This window comes from Alosa alosa, chromosome 5, assembly GCF_017589495.1.
Source record: "Alosa alosa isolate M-15738 ecotype Scorff River chromosome 5, AALO_Geno_1.1, whole genome shotgun sequence".
Classification (NCBI taxonomy): Eukaryota; Metazoa; Chordata; class Actinopteri; order Clupeiformes; family Clupeidae; genus Alosa; species Alosa alosa.
The window spans coordinates 26,089,808-26,109,912 of record NC_063193.1 but is presented as its reverse complement, the minus strand read 5'-3'; the positions used below and the strand labels follow the sequence as shown (position 1 = coordinate 26,109,912).

The window sequence follows — 20,105 nt, the reverse complement described above, 5'->3', positions numbered from 1 at the left end:
TCTGCCAGATCAGGGTAATGTACCTTTATTTTGTTATGCAACAGCAGCTGTCATACTGTATCCAAAGATTGTTAAGGCTCCGCCTTGCTGTATCTGCACAGTTCAGAGGCCTCACACCAGTCACCGTAGAACATTGTAATGATGCCATGACAAAACAGTCATCACATGATAGTGACAAGACAGAGTTGGAAGTTGGGAAATGCAGTAAATATCCACCTGAGAAGTAGCCTGTATACTTTTCTGTTAATGATTATATTTTATTGACATAAAGTAGATACATGGAGACAGAAAAAAAAAAAAAAAAAGTGATCCCCCCACTACCACCGCCCCTTTTTTTTATAAATTAGATGTAGGATTAATCTGTTATAATGAACATGAACATACCACATTCCTACCTCCTGTACATCACTGCAGATTCAGAACAATTTGTGGAGTAGGGGAAGTAGAGATGAAAATACCTTTGATGGACTTATGAATCAGCCAATCGCATGATTGCATGCCTTTTTTAAACCAATGAGCAGCTTTAATGAACCGAACTTGAGCACGTGACTTGCCAACTGTAACTATAGCGGAACCTGCAAGCCTGGATCTCTGTAACATATGGATAAGCATTCCGCCATGCTTCATGCATGTATTTGAGTTGCTAAAGTGATATAGATGTCACATTCAGAGGCGGTGCAAGTCCTGTTTATATTCCTCTAAACAAGTTTGAAGTCACGAGGGGTTTCTGTGACTGAACGTTAGCGTGCTAATAGTTTATTTAGCAATCAGCTTGTTGTTACCGATATAGTTCTGACGATAAAGAATATTCATTACAAATAAGCCTGGCATGCGATGGTTCTTCGAAGTGACAGTCTTCCAGATCCTTGACGTTGTGAACTGGTGAAATGGCAGTCTGATAAGCTTTTGATTGTCATCATCAGAGTTATAGTAAGTTACTTCAACTTGTCTTGTTTGGTAACAAATAACGTAACACTACTGCTAACGTTAGTTTGCAAGCCAAGTATTTTAGGTTGAAGGTACACAGTGGCCTACTTGTATCATTCTACTTTCTATGGCGTCGTCTTTAAAAACAAGCTTGATGATGTTGATTTTGCCTACCGGTGTTATGTTTGCTACTAGCTGGTAGCAGCTCACAATTTCACATTTCAACAGTTAGCAGCTAACGTTAATGCAACGTTTGTCGACCCAGACAGACGTGTTGCCATTACAAACTAGCCATATGTTTTTTTTTTTTTTTTTTTTCTGAAAATAGGTGTAGCCTACTTGTTTGTGTGCTTATTGTAAACTTTGGTATAATATCTTTTGACTTGTAGGTGTTATATAGATTGAAAAGTGAAGTGTGACCCGACATTTGACCATGGCGTCCAGGGATGTCAACGAGAACACTCCACTGTTGGACAGCTCTGTGACAGTTTCCCGACCTCAGGAGTCGGTCTTCAAAGGGAGACGTCTGGCATGTGCCGCCATCCTAGTGGCCGAGTGTTTGGAGAGGATGGCCTTCTACGGCCTTACTTCTAACCTGGTGCTCTTCCTCAACAGCGAGCCTTTTTATTGGGAAGGGACACAGGCGAGTCAGGCGCCTTTGATCTTCATGGGAGTCACATACCTGGTGTCACCATTTGGCGGCTGGCTAGCGGACGCCTACCTGGGCAAGTTTTGCACTATCGCGTGCAGTCTCATCCTCTACTTGCTCGGGATGCTCTTTTTTCCTTTCGTGGCCAGTGAGAGCACCAGAACGTACCTGTGCGGGGAACAGATCGCCTTTCCTGTCCAGCCTGCAGAGTGCCTGAGCACAAACACTACCCCACCTGCCAATGTCACCTGCCCAACACGGACTCCGTACTGCAGGGCTGTCATCTACAGTAGCCTGGTGCTGGTGGCCTTAGGAGTGGGGACAGTGAAGTCTAACATAACACCTTTCGGCGCAGACCAGGTAAAAGACATTACATTTGCCTTCAGGTAGTAGGATCGCTGCTAGACATTTTGGACCCTTATGAACAGAATGTAATACTGCCCCCATCCAATAATAGCAACAATGTTGCCCCTGGGAATGGCCCTAGTTATTCCAACCTTATCTTACAGCCAGAGCCTAAAGTCCAACAGAACCCCTGTCGTAAAATATCAGTTAAAGACATTAGCCTACACTATGTGCTCTACATAGGCTACTTATGCAATGTGTATGACAGGAAGGCCTTTGTTTGATAAGGCTGTGTGTCAGTGTTATTTGGTCGAAGGTGTGAGCTCCTCTGGATAACTGGGTCAGCTACTGTATCTCCGAACACAACAGGGAACTCTGGGCTCTTAACCCACTGACATAACTCAGGTTACTCTCCCATGTTAACCCCCCTGTGACTAGTCCCATTAGTTGATGAGTCTAGGGAAAAAGTTTCACAAACTCAAAAGATGCCATTGTGCAACAGATAGGCTACAGTAACAACATGAGCACCTTATTACAGTTTCTGGTTTTAGATAAAGCACATTACAGTAATTTCCTGTGTATTAGCCACAGGGCAGTGTTTTATGCAAGTTAAAAGAAAGAAAACTATTGATCCCATGTTCACTGCCCCTGTTTAGTAACCTCAAAGCTGAAGAAATTTTGCAAAATCAATGTATAATAGTTGGGAAATTACAGTATTGCAGTTCCAGTAAAAACAAAGAACTCATCAGCTGTCAGAATGATCACATGACAATGCGCTGTGCTTATGTGAATCACACTAGCGGTATTCATGGATGTGGGCATGATAACAGACCATGAATCGTGTTATGTTTGGAGCTGTGACTAACTTTAGTCTCCGTAGGGCAACTTGTTTATCCAGCCAAGACTCGTTAAAACGTCAATGTGCCAAGAATGGCTCATGTTACCAGCCAGTCACATGGTAGTCCGGTTTGTGAATATGAACTACACACACACACACACACACACACACACACACACACACATGCACACACGCACACTTACTATCCCACATAAGCACATAGACACATACTACAGTGTTTGCAAAGTCTGGTTTGGCTGACTCACCCAGAGGCATTTTCGCAGTTCAGAAATTCCCCAGTTCCCCATTCTTAGGCCAGATAAAGCATGAGCAGGGCTTTACCACCGATATGTAAAGAAACAAGCCAAGATGAACAGGTGGCCTACAGACTACTTGGTTTGGTGTGGGAGAGGAAAATGACTTTGACTTCCAAAATCCAAAAAAGTTGTTGAACATTTGAGAGGGCCTAAGGAGGATGATGTGTCAGTCATCAGAGAGAGTAGATTCGTTCAAAATAGAATGTTACATATTGGTCAGTTGTCATTGGTCAGTCCACTTTTGGTTGTAAGTTTATGAAGACATTGCAAATAGAATATAAGTCATGTTAAAGTGAACCATGTCCTTATGTAAGAAGACCCTAGCTAACAGCAGATCTTGGCAAGGGCATAAAGTTCAGGTATGTGCTAAATTCTAAATCTGCATTGAAACATCTGAAGACTAGTTGAAGTTGACTGGCTCATTGAACTAGCAGATAGTTTCATGTGCCAGTGATTTTCAGTTTTAGTCTTTGCTGTAGTCGCTCTTGGTCTGTAAGCAGCTGTTTGGTAGGATGCTCACTGCCGATGCACCAAAACTTGTCTCTTGGTGCTGCTTGCTGATTCGCCAAGGTCAGGCAGAATTGACAGGACACAAGTGCTGGTGTGGTGCAACTCTGGACTCGCTGCAGAGCCAATCACTTCCTGTTGTTAAAGAGATGTTTAGATTTACCACAACAGCAGCATGACTCAGCTCATTCTAAGGAAGAATGGGGGCATGTGGTGCGGCAGTGGAAGGTGTGAGGATGACCCGATGCGTTGTTTGGGGTGGACGGACGTCTTTTGGACTTGTTAAAAGCCGTTCACACTTAGTAGACTATAACAAAGGTGGCAATATGATAGAAAATGTTCATGCCTAAACCATAACAATACAACATGATTGACAGGGTCACATTCAGTTATCGTTATAGTTATCGTTCTTGGAGTGAAGGGCCCTTTAGTCTAGCCTACATGTGTCGCTGGTAGGGCCTGTTAGTACACCTGACCACATGGTCTTGGTCTTCCACCACTTTCTGCTGTGAAGGACCTAGTTCACCTCAAACCTTTTAAAGGTAACAGAGTACCTTTTGATTGGTTGGAATGTTTTAGACTAAATTCCAAAGAAGTTTGTGCTTTGTGTATTATTATTATTATTATTATTATTATTAGTGCAGCATTATCTATTCTTCTTTGCCCTCATGATAGAAGCCACTCTGTAAAACCCTGTGGAAATCCGAGCTGTAGTTACAAATCAGGGCTCTACAGTGCGCCCATTTCATTCGCACATGCGAGTAAAAATGATGCCGTGCGAGTGCAAAAAAATATTTAGGCGCACTGGTGCGAATGACTTCTAACCATGTCAATGTTTGTCTACAAAATACACCGCAACATCGAGAAACATTACTGGTGCAAACCATAGAATCACGTCGCGAATGCAGCATAAAAACTACACCTCCCATCAGCGTTAGCAGTTTGGCGTTGTGACTTCGCTAGTAGTCGCTTCTATCAAATCGTAGAAAAAGCGGAAAGTTAGACTAGCCAGCCAAGATGCAAAGATTGAAGAAATTAGTTCTTCTATCCACCGAATTCATTGGATATAGGAGGAACAGGATGAGATTCTGAGAATGCAGTGAGAGAAGGAAAGGTAACCTAACATGCCTTTCAGCCCAGTTGACGTATTGGCTGCAATAAGCAAAATATAGCTGTAGCAAACCGGCACAAAAGTAGCCTCCCGTAATACTCCCATTTTATTCAAAGGTAGAACGCTACTGACAACTCCAGGCTTCCACGCATGCTTGTTTACACCGAATACAAGCTGAAGTGCAAAACGAAAGTAGGCCTTACGTTTGTCTACTGCCCCTATCAATGCAGATATTTCAAATAAAAACTAAAAGTATAAAACATATATCCTTGATTAGCCTATGTTGGGTTTTGTGGAAGAGAAAATGGACTGTTTTAGTAGTAGTATTAGGCAGTATGCAGTCAGATAGGTCACCATGGGCATATTTGGTTTAGCTATAGATGGATTCACAAATAAATAAATTAGCCTACATTTGGCAGTATACTTGATGTACAGGCTAAATGCAAATATGGCAATGTATTATATTATTTTACATTAACAAAATGTAGGAAAATAGAACAGACTGAAAATAAAGTAGGCACTGATCTTTAAAATCCTGTTTCCTGTAGCCTAAATGTTGTCAGTCATTCTTAATGTGACTTAACTGACTGCGCCCAAATTTTTGTCTTGTGCTCCTACATTTTTTAACTTGGGAGCACAAGTGCTCCTGAAAAAAAATGTTAGCGTAGAGCCCTGCAAATAAGTTGTGTGTCAGTCGGCTGCTCTAATGGCAGTCCCTCTGAAGACTATAAAAAAAGATGAACACCACCAATTTTTTTTTTTGTTTTGCCGCCACTCTCACTTCTCCCTTGTTGTTCGTATTTGGCATCAACTCGGTGTGTGTGTGTGTGTGTGTGTGTGACAGCACCACAAGCGATGCTAATAGTTTCACATTACACACTCATCAGACCTCATTAGGTGTTCATCGATCTGACGAACAAAGTAAACAATGCTTGTTTCATGGAGGAGTTGTTTATTTTGTATCTGTCTTGCTGTGTACAAGGTGGTGGGTTTTTTTTTTTGTGGCAATGTCACACAAGCAAACCCAAAGACACAAACCAATGTTATAGCCTAGATTCACTTAATGGTGTGTGTCTGACACACATTCTCACTCACACTTTTAAGACACACACAAAACAGTATAAGATAACTGTTCTCATGGGACTTGGTATTCCCCTGCGCTGAAGATGTCTGACACTGCTGTGTTCCCAGTCGCAGCAGAGCCGAGAGAAGTGAAACTCCATCCTTTAGAACCCCCTCTCACGAAGAACAGGGGGAGGCAGAGAAGCAGGGAGAGGGAGGCAAAAATCCCTCAAAGGCGGCATTGTTGTCTAAATCCGAATCATAGTGTAACCACCCCCCCACCAACAAACACACACACACATACACATGCACACACCCACGCACTACAATCTGAAATGGAGGGATGACTTTCATTAACCAGAGTTTTGTCCAGTGGTCATGTGATTTTTTGTGTGTGTGTTTGCACACCACACACCTTCATTTGCTATGGCCTCAGTGAATGTATGAGTCTCATTCATTCGTTCATTCATTAGGACTCTAGTGGTGCACGCACTCCAAACATGTGAGAAGTGAATCTGATCTGTAGCTCTTGTAGTTTGTTGCCGCACACCACAGGAAGGAGTCTGTTTTCAACATGTTCTGCTCAGGCCTTGACTTTCAAGTCCATTAACACTGCCGCACTGTTTTCGGAAGCTTTGGCCCAGAGTGCCAGTGTGACGGGCCACTAGGCCCTATTCATGGGTTTCATCAGGTCCCTTTCCACAGGTGTATTAATCAAGCACCACGAGTCTGCATTGATAATTAAGGTGCTTGATTTTATACACCTGTGGAAAGGGACCTGATGAAACCCATGAATACTCGTTTTCTCTGTCTTCAGGTGATTGAAGAGCTAACGAGCTGATGAGCTGCACTTGAGGGCAGGTGTTTCCAGTTAAAAGGCTGCTGCATCTCCCTTTAGGAGGGCCATTCTTACTTTGGGTTTTGGGACATGCAACACTGCACTCAGACACATTGCAAACACACAACATCCATGCTTTACTGATGACTGATTTTGACCCACCTTACACCGTTTGTTTGTATGTTATTTGGTTAGTTTGGTTAATAAATCCATATTTTAGATAAAGGTCCAACCTCTCGACTCCCTCTTTTGTTGTGGCCTTACCCCTAGGTCATAACATGGGGCTCGTCTAAACAAATCTTTTATCTGTTAGTCTACATTTAAGTCGCATATGTATTTTTATATTTGATTGTTCCTTGTTTGCTCCCTTTAGGTTTGCCTGCAATTTGTTTGCCTCCATGCCTTGCCTTGCTTGGGTGCAGGAGGGTAGTGAATTTGGTGCATGTAGCATATTCGTATTGGCAATTGGCATGTGTTCCTTTTGGTGTGGGAGTATAGTATGTTGGGATCACCTGGACGTCTGCTCAGGTGCAGAGCATCAGGTAGGCTAGTGCCGGAAATCCCACAGTTTGTCCTTTGGCGCCGGTAGGTGCAATCATTTGGTTAGCAGTCGTAGCACTTGATGTCTGCTTAGGTGCAGGCCAGCAGGTGTGATTTGGTTGGATTGCTGTTCGCGTAATCGTTCGGTCTAGTGTCGTAGTCTAGTGCGAGTTTTGGGTCTTAGGTTTTCGCATAGTAAGGTTTGAATACCATTTTGGAAATGCGAGGTTTGTTCTTTGGTTTGCATTATTGGCTTGAGTGCCATTGTGCTAGAATCTTTATTTTGTCGGCTTTGTTAATGTTTGTGTGTTAGGGAATGTGCGACATATGTTTTTCCGTGACTTGCCACAGGCTGGTCTATGGTCATTGGAGCCGTATTGACCAAGTTTTGCCGACATTTGTCTCTGAAATAGGATTCATCACCTGTGTTTGAGTGCGTTGCACTTCTTTTAAGGGGGGTGAGAGGTTGGTTGGGTAGTTTACTTTAGATCATTCTGTTTTCTTCAGTTATTGGCTGAATTTGTAGGAGGTAAATGGCCTTTTTACTTATGTTGGTCTTAGCCTTTGTAGTTTTGTCTTGTGCCATTGCTTAAAAACATTGTTTGCCACTTTAATGTCCAGTGCTCTCAGTTTTCCCTGTTAGGCTTTAGTGGCGTTTCCCCTTTGGGTTGCGTCAAGGGGGGTTGTAGTGTTGTGGCAATGCGGTTCAATCGTCTTTGGGTGATTTGTCTCGGGAGCACGTCCGTGGGAATTTGTGGGGTTGCCTATTGCAGGTCACTTTGCAAACCCGCTGGTTTAAGGTGCACAACAACCCGGCGCAAATCCACATGAAGACCTGGTGAGTTTAGCTAGCTTTGGGGCAACATAATTAGTGGGAAAACTTTTGGGGTTAGTTTTGCCTCATGATGGTTGAAGTTGTAAACACTGCCATTCTTTTGATTTGCAACTAGTTCATTCTGACTTTGTATTTTGAGCAATGGCACATGATTGAATTATGACCTTAGGAATTTTCAATCATTAAATATTGTAATTGAATGTTTTCCATATTGGATGTGTTTTGGCCTGATTGGGATTCAGAAACCTATGGTTTCTGTTTTATGGGGGAGGGTGTGACGGGCCACTAGGCCCTATACTCGTTTTCTCTGCTTGTCTTCAGGTGCTTCAAGAGCTAACAAGCTGATGAGCTGCACCTGAGGGCAGGTGTTTCCAGTTAAAAGGCTGCTGCATCTCCCCTTAGGAGGGCCATTCTTACTTTGGGTTTTGGGACATGCAACACTGCACTTAGACACATTGCAAACACACAACATCCATGCATTACTGATGACTGACTTTGACCCACCTCACACCGTTTGTTTGTTTGTTGTTTGGATAATAAATCCATATTTTAGATAAAGATCCAACCTCTCGACTCCCTCTTTTGTTGTGGCCTTACCCCTAGGTTATAACACCAGCAATCTAGATCATTGTTGACAATTTTTGTATAGTTCTTTTTCTAGAAATGGAGATATAGCATCTTTTATGAAATTGTTTGCCTGTAGAGTTTCCAGCAAGTGACCTAGCGAGACTGCCACCTAGTGATAAACCCGTGAAAATAAATGGCCTGGTTTTGACCTGACGTGCATGCGTCACTGATTCGACCCAAAGCGGCAACCATCAAAAGCAGAGTTATGATAAAATGCCCAGATAAAATGTCCAGATAGTGTGTTTTAATGAGTTTTCGATCATCTATTTCAGTTCTATTCATCATCGAGTTCCCAAAATTGCACAAGGTGTGTTAGAGTATCTATTTTGTGTCAATATAGCGTTTTTGGCTACGGTTAAAATCCATTATTTCTGAACCATTGCAGAAAGTGCCAATGTGTGAGCAGGAAGCTTTTAAAAGACTCTAAACGTGGCCACACTGTAGAGGGTACAAAGGTACATCTCCCACATAAGTGACTGTAAGCAGTAGACTACCTGCCACAGCCTCGGAGGGGTCACATGTGAAAGTTGTCAAGAAAAATGTTCCTGAGAAAAAAACCTTGAAAAAATGTGAAAAGATATGGTAACCTTACATGGATGAGGTTAACAAGTTATTGAGGCACAGTAATGACATTTTGAAAATCGTTCAAAAAGTTTTGAAAAAATATTATGGAACATTCATCTGCCACCATGTTTCATTTTTACAGGTCCTCTGGTCACCCAACTGCAGGCAGTATATGTACAGTTTACAGCACAATGCCAGAGCAAATGGCTTCTTGTTAAACTTAACATTTTTGTGTGTGTTTTAACACCATAAAGTTTACCTTGGCTCAGTCCAGATTTCTGTTTGTGTGGTGATGGATTTTAACAATGCGTGTCGCTTCTATGGCTGTTTTTTAAGGAATCAAAGCCTGAACCACTAATGAGAAAATCTGTAACCACTGAAGTACAGAGGCACGAACTATCTCACTAAAACACCCTGTAGCACTCTCCACCTGCAACACTGGAGTCCATCTGCTTGCCCTGCTAGAAAGGATAGCATTTAACCCTTTGAAACCGATTGACGCAAAGTGCGTCAAAAAACACACCCTTTGTTACATTGCTCCGGAACTGTTCATCACGAGATGAAACCTTTATAGCGTGACAGAGCAGAAGTGGGACTTTCCAACGAGACTAAGCACTTGTCTGTATGATCAAGTATGACCATGGAAAAAAAATCCTGAAATTAAATCAAATTGCATCATATTTACCTACGCACCCATTGCTCTCATTTGAATTACTCACAAACCTGTGATCGCATAGATATGGCAATATCAGATGAAAGAGGAGACACAGGGCTATCCATTGGTACCAAGTATATTGATCCTTTTGGGTTATAAAAACAGACAAAGTGACGGCAAAATAATAATGTCATGTACAAAAACCAACGCTGCACACCCATTACTCTTGTTTGAATTACTCGCGAACCCCTAATCGAATAGATATGCCACGCTTGTCAGATGAAAGAGGAGACACAGAGCTATCATTTGATACCAAGTACATCCTTCTGGGTTATAAAACAGACGAAGTGACGGCTACTAGCTCGACTTACCCCACGTTTTTGTGTGTGTGTTTTCTCACATTGCATCCCAATTTGTTCGACAAAGAAACATCTTTTTTGCCTTTACTTTGTTCATGGTAATGCAGTAAGAAGATGTTGTAGAGAATCATAAGTGCACACACAGGCTAACACGCAAACCCGGGTCAAGTCAGGTCAGATCAGTTTGTGTCACAGATATGGAGCGCAGAAAGGTCATTTTTCAGCACTAAATTAAAAAAAAGGCATATTTTATAAGGTGCACACCACATGTCTGTAAATTGCTCAGCCCCAAAGTCCCCTTCCATCATGGTTCTTATATTGCCAGATTCAGGACAGTCTGGCCTACACATACATGAAAGTCATGTCAAGCTGGCAGCTTGCTGTGGTGAGATACATTTCAAAATGTAAGAATTGTATAATAACATTTCTGTTTTTGTATCAATCAAATCAATGTAAGCACTAATATATGAAATGATGGCAGATCTTGGTAGCCTAGACTGTGCTGAAGAAAATATAGCATGTGTAAATGACACTTACAATGACCAGGACAACTAGTGAGAATGGCCTAACCTAGAGTAGGGCTCATATTTTTCACATTTGCTCAGCCCCAGAGAATCCCTCCACCATGGCAATGATATTGCCAGATTCAGGACAGTCTGCCCTACATACACATGAAAGGCAAGACGAGTTGCCAGCTGCAGTGGTGAGATACATGTCAAAATATAAGAATTTTTATAATACGCTTTTTGTATTTTTTTAATTTAAAAATCAAAATTAAATCAATGCAAGTATTAATACATGAAATTGTGGCAGATTTAGGTAGCCTAGACTCTGCCGAAAAAAACCCCCAATATATAGCATGTGTTTATGGCACTTACAATGACCAGGATAAATGCTTCTAACTAAAGCTAATGAAAATGCCCTCAAAACAGTCTAGGGTTCTAAGGGTTAAAGGATGGACACCAGATAGAACAGGGATTTATGCACAGGACAAGATGATGCTGATTTAACCTTTAAACTTTTACCTTTAAACTTTGACTTATCACTATAACGATAATGGCCAAAAGTATTACTCTAACTAATATAATGGAACATGTCCACACATACACTATAACAATGACAACATGATTGTCAGGGTCACTTTCAGTTATCTTTATAGTTAGCATTCTTGGTGTGAACGGCTCTTTAGCCTACATGTTTCGCTGATTTCACCTTTTTTGACCTTTTCCGTTCCTAGGTGAAGGACCGGGGCCCGGAGGCGACGCGGCGCTTCTTCAACTGGTTCTACTGGAGCATCAACCTGGGCACCATCGCAGCGCTGGGCGGCATCGCCTACGTCCAGCAGAACGAGAGCTTCCCGATAGGCTACACGGTGCCCGTCGTGTGCCTGGGCGTCTCCTTCCTGGTGTTCCTGCTGGGCCGCGCCGTTTTCATCACCAAGCCGGCCGACGGCAGTGCCTTTACCGACATGTTCAAGATCCTGGGCTTCGCCTGCTGCTGGTCGAGCATGCCCAAAGAGCCCAGCTTACTCAGGTGAGCACACACACACACACACACACACACACACCTGCACTCCAGTAGGTGGTGGGAATTGACAGACCGCTCCGAAGGAGATAAAAGGAGTTAAACACATACAAACATAGCCACACAAGTGCCTGACATTGGCAAAGGATATTTTTTTGACAAAAGGGAAGAACACACACACACACACTTGCACGCCATACTATAGAGAGACCAAAAGTAAAACTTTTTGACGCACAATCCGATTCACTTTAAGGTTACAAAAAAGCACAGTCACTCAGAGGGTAGAAATTGTAGGGTTTTATTTTTATTCAGTGCTTTATTCAGCCTACCTCCTCTCCATCTATCCTGTGTATGTGTGTGTGTGAGACAGACAAAGAAGTGTGTGTGTGTGCGCGCGCGCGCATCTGTCTGTCTGTCTGTGTGTGTGTGTGTGCATGCTGGTCTGTGTGTGTGCGTGCTGGTGTGTGTGCGTGCTGGTGTGTGTGCGTGCTGGTGTGTGTGCGTGCTGGTGTGTGTGCGTGCTGGTGTGTGTGTGTGCTGGTGTGTGTGTGTGTGCGTGCGTGAGTGCGTGCATGTGTGTGTGTGTGTGTGTGCGACCTGCAGCACTAAGGGCTTCAGCGCTCCTGTTGGGTGTCAGTGTGTACTTGCATGTGAGCAGGTTATCATTTGAAAAGTGGGCCACCTCTAGGCAACGTGTCTAGAGGTGGCTCTCTGATTCCCTCATATGGAAGGACAAAGCAGACTGTGATTTCAAATCATATGTTCTGATTAAAGGTTAACTGATTCAAATTCAAATTTTTCAAGGTTTGCAGCTGATAGAGGTTATTTCTTGTAGCTTTCTCTCTCTCTCTCTCTCTGCTGTGAGGGCGACATCCATAAGAGGTGTGTTTTCATGTGCTGATGAAAGGTATGGAGACACAGCTCTGCTCCTTATTTGATGTGAGCTCCATGGGTTTACAAAGCAGAGAGAAATTGGCTACTATTTGTGTGTATGTGGGTATTTGTGTGTATGCTTGTCAAAAGATTAAAGACTGATTTCAGTGCATGAAAGCAGTACAGTTTGTGTGTGTGTGTGTGTGTGTGTGTGTGTGTGTGTGTGTGTCTTCTCTATGCATGTGCCAGAATGTTGCATGGTCTGTGTGTGCAGATGATTCCAGATTAAAGAGCATCATTTGGCATGAACATGCACACACAAACAACTGAGAGTCCTGTGGAGTGTTATCCATAGAGTGTATGTGTAGTGTGGGTGTGTGTGTGTATTTATAAGAGGTGTATCTACTGACAGCTCCCTGCACTGAAACGAACCTCTGATCACACACACACACACACACACACACACACACACACACACTGCCTGTTCTCTTTCTGTGTGCGTTCCAGTTCCAGTTGTCTTTGAGAGAAAGCTACTCTTGAACGCAGTGCTGCTGCTTAGCTGCAGAGTACAGGGTTCCCCTCTCAAACCTGACACTCAATGCATTTCTCTTCTTCAAGTCGCACCCCAAGCCTCCAAGCTTTCAGGAATTCCTTATTACAGAAGGATTTCACTTTTATCTCTGCCACACTTACTTTCTCTCTCTCACACACACTCACACACACACACACACACACACACACACACACACACACACACACACACACACACACACACACTTCTTTGTCTGTCTTTATCCCTTGCTCTGACTTTCACATTTTCCCCTTCATGTCTCCTTATACTTTCCTCCTTCTCTTTATCTATATTTTGCCCTAACCTTCACTCCAAACTTCTCTCTCTCTTCTGTTCTCTTTACTTTTCTTTCTTTCTTTCTTTCTTTCTCTCTCTCTCTCTCTTTCTCTCTCTTCTCTCCTCTCCTCTCTCTCTCTCACCGTCTGTTGACAGGTAGATTAGAGGCTTTAGCGTGCAGCTCCCCATGCCCGTACTGGAGGTTGAGTTGTAGAAGGCGTGAAGCGGACGAGGCTGAGAGGCTGATAATGAACTCCTCTCAGAGTCCAGGGGTTGAGGAGAGGTCAGCATCTACTACACAGTGGGACTGACAGGCTACTGAAGCGCTCAGTTCGCGGAGCGTATGCTGCAATAATAATAATAATTATTATATACCTATATATACCTGGTGTAGCTTGCCTGTCATGCAACAATGTTACTTCAGGTTCTGTATTAACTGATTTTTCTGTTAAGAGAAAAACAAAATACGATTACCCCAAATGCTCCAAACATTCCGAACCATCCAAATCTCTGGATGTGATAAATAATGAATTCCCGCCAATTTTTTGTTATTGGTAATCTCAGTAAACAATGAGCACTCATAAAATATGAACAAATTGTGGAACAAAAATGAGGTGAGATTTGCTCCTTAACACGTTGTGCATCAGGCCCAGTGTTGCTGTGTGTTTCTCAACAGCCATCTCTTCAGGTGTTTCAGCAGCTGGGGGTTCAACACACAGAACCCACCCTTTTTCACTCTCTGTTTCTCCACTGTGAAAGCATCATCACTTATGGATGTGTGTGTGTGTGTGTGTGTGTGTGTGTGGGGGTGATTAATCGGTTGTACTTTTTCTGACACACACACCAGCAACACCTCTCCTTGCATGATAACTCCTATAAATCACACTGCATACGTGCTGTGGCTGTGCAGGCCATAATAGTCTAGATGCACCATGGGAACTGTCATGGTAATGCCATGGAAATGCATTGACTGAGAAGCAGAGCAGATCATTATTTATTTTGAGTGAGTGGTTTCTGTCACAGGGATGACATTGTAATGAGGGGGACTGTTACATTATGCTGTGAAAAAATCATAGCACAATATCAATCTATACCCTTGAGTGTCAAACGTGGTGTTGAGGAGAATCGATATTGGATATTGGTCATCAAAGTTTTTATCTAGTCTATCTCCTCGCCTATTGGCACGCATCATGATACAACTCAAGCCTGCAAAGTACAAAGACTACTACTGATGGCTACATCTAGGATTTAATGTCTAACTGTAAAATATGTCCCTTCTCTCTTGCCGTAGGCCTAAGCCCACGTTGTTGGATGGAGCAAAGGTGACCTATGGAGGAAAGTTCCCAGAGGAGAAGGTGGATGAAGTGAAATCCCTCGCCAAGATACTTCCTGTTTTCCTGGCTCTCATCCCCTACTGGACTGTCTACTTCCAGGTCAGTGGCTGCGTCCCTTTTAAAGCCTGATGACTGTTATTTCCAGCGGCTGGCTCTCTCAAACCCCCTGATTAGCATTTGCTTCCAGGTCACTGGTTGTCGTCATAGCCACGACCTCTCTTGAGCTGTGCTCACACGGTCTAGTCCAAAGACTTTCGGAACCTCACTATTTTCACAGCATCTGTAAACACAGGAAAAAAAGAAAAAAACACAACAATGTATTTACTTATCTAGCAGCCTATTGCATATGTTTACATTGTATCTATCTGTACGTATAGTATGTAATAAAGAAAAGAAAACATTGAAGGCTGAACATCGAGGGTTTTTTCCCACAATACCAACCCCACTCTGATCACAATGTATAATCAGGTGCTAGAGAGACTTAAGGGCTCAACATGCTTGCGTCAACTCCACGGCGTAGCTACGGCGTCGTAACAGTTTTATGGTTCTGCGTTGGGTTGCTTTGCATCACAGTGCATTTCACCGCCATAACGCTCGGTGTCGCCTGTGTCTGCTTTGCTCACCACCGAAACAATAGACTGTATGACCGAAACGGTACTCAGAATGGCAAACCCCATAGACTGTCGTGCCAAAATATTAATCTTATTTGTTAGGCCTTTTCTTGCTTAGATTTTGAACAAAGTATCGATAAATAGACACAGTAAAATCCATTAACCTAGTTACTGTAACCAGCAAATCTGAGGTTATTTGCGAGGTGTCTGCCAGCCAGTTTAAGTTATGGTAGCAAGCGAACTTTAGCACAACTGCCCACAAAGTACTGCTTGCTGGCAAAGTGCTAATTTCAAAATGTTACTGACATATAGACACTTTACAAACGGATAACCCCGTCATTGTAACCAAAGTATGTCTGAGTTTATTTGCAAGGCTTATGACCGTGAACTACTGTAGCATGTTGCTAACTCCCCACAGTAGGATGCTTGAAACACAGACTATCAACACACAGGGCGAGTTGACCAATCACAGTTCTTGCGATCTGCTTCGCGTCAACGCGGAGTTACAATTTTTGGTTACACTTTACTTGACAGTGTCGTCATAAGAGTGACATGACACTGTCATGAACAAGTCATAAACGTTTATGACCTAACGCTTCTGTTATTAAGTGACATTCAGATTTTTGTCATAACAAGTTAGGGTTAGGTTTCAGGTTAGGTTTAGAGTTATGGTTAGGGTTGGGGTTAGGGTTAGGGGTAGGTTTCATGTGTCATGACAGTGTCATATCACTCTTATGTCGATACTGTCACAGTAAAGTGTTACCCAATTTTTTGGTGGTGCACGTCGAGCTACGGCAGAGGGGTCGGAGAAGGGTTTTGCGGCAACACAGGGGTCTGCGGGGGTACGCCGTCGATTCTACGCAGAAGCATAAAATAGGCTTAACCCTTAAAGGAGTACCGTCACACCGGTGTGACGGGAATGTTGGGAAATGAACGTTCTAAAGAATATCTGGGTTCATTGAATTCAATATAGGATTTTAGAACCTTCAATTGTTGCGGAACTTAGAATGTTCAAAAACCTACACCTTTAAGGCTTAACTCATTGAGTGCCAAAAACGTAATATTACGTTTTTCCTTCCCATGCGTCGAGTGCCAAAACGTAATATTACGTTTTTAGCTTTTTTTTTTAATGACGAAACTAGACACTCTAACACACCTTATATGTGATTTTGGGAACTCTGTGATGAATGGATATGAAATATATGAAAACTCATGAAAACGCAAGATCTGGACATTTTATCTGGACGTTTGATCTTAACTCGGCTTTTGATGGTTGCCGCTTTGTTTCGAATCAGTCACTGATTAGCCTATCAGTGACATTCACGCCAGGTCAAAATCAGGTAATTTATTTTCGTGGGTTTATCACTAGGTGGCAGGTCTCGTTAGATCTCTTCCCAGAAACTTTGCAGGCAACACTTCTCAGGTGCTGAAGGGAGAAATGAAAAAGTCGAAGAAAAAGATATTGCAGCAGGTGCGTTTTCGCCAGACAACGCTGGATGAGTCCACCTTTCTACTAAGACAAGATAACTGACCACGACAGGTCAAAAACATTACAAGGAGTGACTGAACACCATGCTGAGGAGGGAGTTCCATCTTCACCACGAGCTGGGCCTAGCGGAGTGGGTGGTAGGCCGAGTCGCGCTTGCATGAGGGCACGCCCTTGCCAGAGTGCCGAATATGTCGGTGATAGAATTTTCCGAAAACAGCTTGGCATTCAATGAGTTAAGGAAGAGAAGTTAATGTGCCAGTGTGTTGTGTAACAGTGGTCAGTGGCAGATCATCATCACTGAGTTCACATGACTTGGCTTGGACATTCAGTCCAGCACAACCAGCAGTGTTTTATATGGGCATCTCTAGCAGTGTCCCTTGCGTAGCATCAAGCGGACAGTCCTAGACAGGACCACGAGCGGATGAGTTATGTAAGCGTTGGCAGATCGAAATGAGCCCAAGTGCCTTTAATAAAGTAGAAAGGTCAAGTTCTTTTTATGAGCTCCAGGCTTCATAAAATCGTTGCTCTCCTTACCTGGGATGGTTACCATGGTGACAGCATAAAAAAAGAAGACACTTTCTTTCATGTCGAGCACATGGCCTTTCATCTCTACTCAATAGATCAATAACGAGTCTATCTATACATGTGTTTCCACATGTAGCTGAACTCAAGAACTGTTGCTGGCACTCTAGGACAAAGCTCCCGAAAACAGCTTGGCATTCAATGAGTTAATACCTGCAGATGTTTTATGTGAATGGGTGTGTATGTGTGTGCACGTTAAGTGTAAAGCACTTGTGTGTAATGTAGCCATGTGTCTTTTTTCAGATGCAGACCACATACTACCTGCAGGGGCTGCACCTGAAGATCCCCACCACGGCCAGCTCCACCAACAGCTCCAGCTCTCACCAGGTGGGTGGTGTGATGACATGGCGTTGCCTGATTGGTCAAATGGGTGCAAGAGCAGATGACGATTGGTCAAATAAACAGAAGAGTCAGGGGGAAGTAAAACAGTGATGAGATGGATGGGGAAAGACTGATAAAGAAATGGAACGATATTTCCTCTCTCCTCCTACCTCTGTCAAATATGGTAACAGTCCAAAGTCCAACCCAGGAGTGAAATGCAGCCCCCTACCGGGTTTTAAATGCCCTGCAACATCTTTCGCAAAATATGAGGAGACTGCATTTTGTACAAGTCATTGTATTTCTGACAGCTCTTAGTAATTATGGGATTAATCCAGGAGGTATATGGATTCAAAGTAAAACTGAGTGATAATGGCTAATACTGGTGAATTATTTAGTAAAGTCAACAGTCAGTCTTGCATACTGGAACATTTAAGATTAAAGAGAATGCATTGACCATGTAAAACTAGACCAAGAGCTGGCCCTCAGGTATTTTCACAAGACCTAATCTGACCCCCGTCAAAGTTTGACTGAGTTCCAGGTAGGATGTACGTAGACTACAGGTAGGATGTAGACTACCTCCTAATGGTTCAGCTTCACATTGTTAAACATCTCTCCACCTCAGGCCTGTTTTGTGTTTGCAGAAACACCTTGACACTTGAAGAATAGCTGTATAAATCAATTAAGAGGATTGATGGATTGTGGGAAGGAAATGACAAGTTTATGAATGGCTTTCCCCAATTTTCTCGCTAAAGATGAGGTTTTGTTGGGATGCGTGTAATGACTGACTGTGTGCTCTGCAAATGTTGCTTAATACTGTAGATGGAGTTCTGAGTGGGTGAGTTTGTGGATGGATTTACAGGCAGGCTACACCGGGCACATAACATAAAGTGCTACGTTGGTATAGCGTCTGCTGATGGCTGGAATGACTGATAATGACTGACTTGGCTCTATTATTCTGTAAAGCGCATTATTTTTATTTATTTTATTTATTGGTTTATTTGATGGGGACCATGCATATTAAAGAAGCCCTATGCAGGTCTGGTTATTCCTTTGCTGTTTCTGGGTTTTCGCCTGATTTGGGCTCGCATTTTTCACGACATAGCTCCCCCTGCAGCTTCGGTAGCAAATGACTGCTACACTAAACCCCCACTAGCTAGCGAGCTAGCGATCAAGAAACCAAGCTAAACACATACAGGGCTCACAATAAAACGGTCGAGCAAACACATTGTTCAAGAGACTATCAAACCACATTACAAAAACGAAGTTCAGGCTACTTACAATTTCAACAGCAACAAAGCCAAGTCGGAGTCCGTTTTGCAGTCTTCTTAGAAACTACAATCTGACTACAGTACATTTTCGAGACGCGATTGGATATTTCCGCTGAGTCACATCCGGATTTGTTCGGGACGGGACCAGAAAGTTGCATATTCGTTTTTTCCGTGGAGAAGCACTAGGGGGAGACGAAGCACCCACCAAACGTCCCAAAAAGTGTTGTAGAACCATCAGAACGACTCTCAACCTGCATAATTAAGGTCATTTTTGCTAAAATTGTTGCATAGGGCTTCTTTAATGAACATTGTGAAAAAAACACCATGTAAATATGCCAGAATTAGTCAAAATAACTATTTTTCATCTGCAGTCCTAGGCAGGTGACAGGACAAAGCATATAGATAGCCAGCAGTCATACAGCACTCACACACTGTAAAATTAAACACATAATGGTGACCTATGCATTAACATAATAAGCAAAACACAACAGACAAACAAAACAAAACAGAAATACAAGCTTTGAGCGGCATTCTGTGTATGAAAGGTGCTATTCAAATCAAGCTTATTATTACAGCACATGTGATAGTGGCGCATATGTAAAAAAAAAAAATGTGCGTGTGTTGTGCCTGCGTCAGTATCTTGGGATTTGTTGCTTGTCCCTAGCAGTAGCATCAGCTGCGCCAAGTGATCAGCTGGCACCGCACTCCCCGACGCCAGCATGTCTGTTGCATCTGGTGCTGTATCTATTCCATTGGCACTGCCAGAGGAGAAGTGGCATTGATTGGCACCGGACCCACAATATGGGCTTTAGTGTTTGTGGCACAAGCCCACTGCTTGTGGTCTCCCTGAGTGTTTCTGGATCTTCGATCGGCTCTCTGGTAAAAATGTGGTCAGTCGAGAATACAGCTCTCACCAGAGTTGTGCCAGCTGTTTGGTAGTTAGGCTACACAACACTGTCACTTCAAAATGTCCCTTTTTAAAATAACAAAAATGCCAGCTGGAGAACTACTTGATTAAAAACTAGATGTACCGCATAGCGGTACAAAATATGACCGCCGCTCAGTCCTGTACATCCGTTCCA

The 20,105-nt window shown here is 43.0% G+C and overlaps 1 protein-coding gene across 3 annotated transcripts in view; it reads left to right on the top strand.

The window, feature by feature from the left end:
- Nucleotides 1-609: 609 nt before the first annotated feature.
- Nucleotides 610-20,105, top strand: part of slc15a4 (solute carrier family 15 member 4) — a 67,058-nt gene continuing 47,562 nt past the window's right edge. Inside the window, exons 1-5 of one of the 3 annotated variants that reach the window (XM_048243255.1) lie at nt 610-930; nt 1,317-1,936; nt 11,412-11,707; nt 14,710-14,851; nt 17,678-17,761. In XM_048243255.1, the coding sequence (XP_048099212.1) occupies nt 1,361-1,936; nt 11,412-11,707; nt 14,710-14,851; nt 17,678-17,761 (1,098 nt within the window). In that variant the 5' untranslated portion in view covers nt 610-930; nt 1,317-1,360. The remainder of the gene's footprint in view (nt 931-1,316; nt 1,937-11,411; nt 11,708-14,709; nt 14,852-17,677; nt 17,762-20,105) is intronic. The other 2 variants (XM_048243256.1, XM_048243257.1) reach the window with 2 other exon arrangements.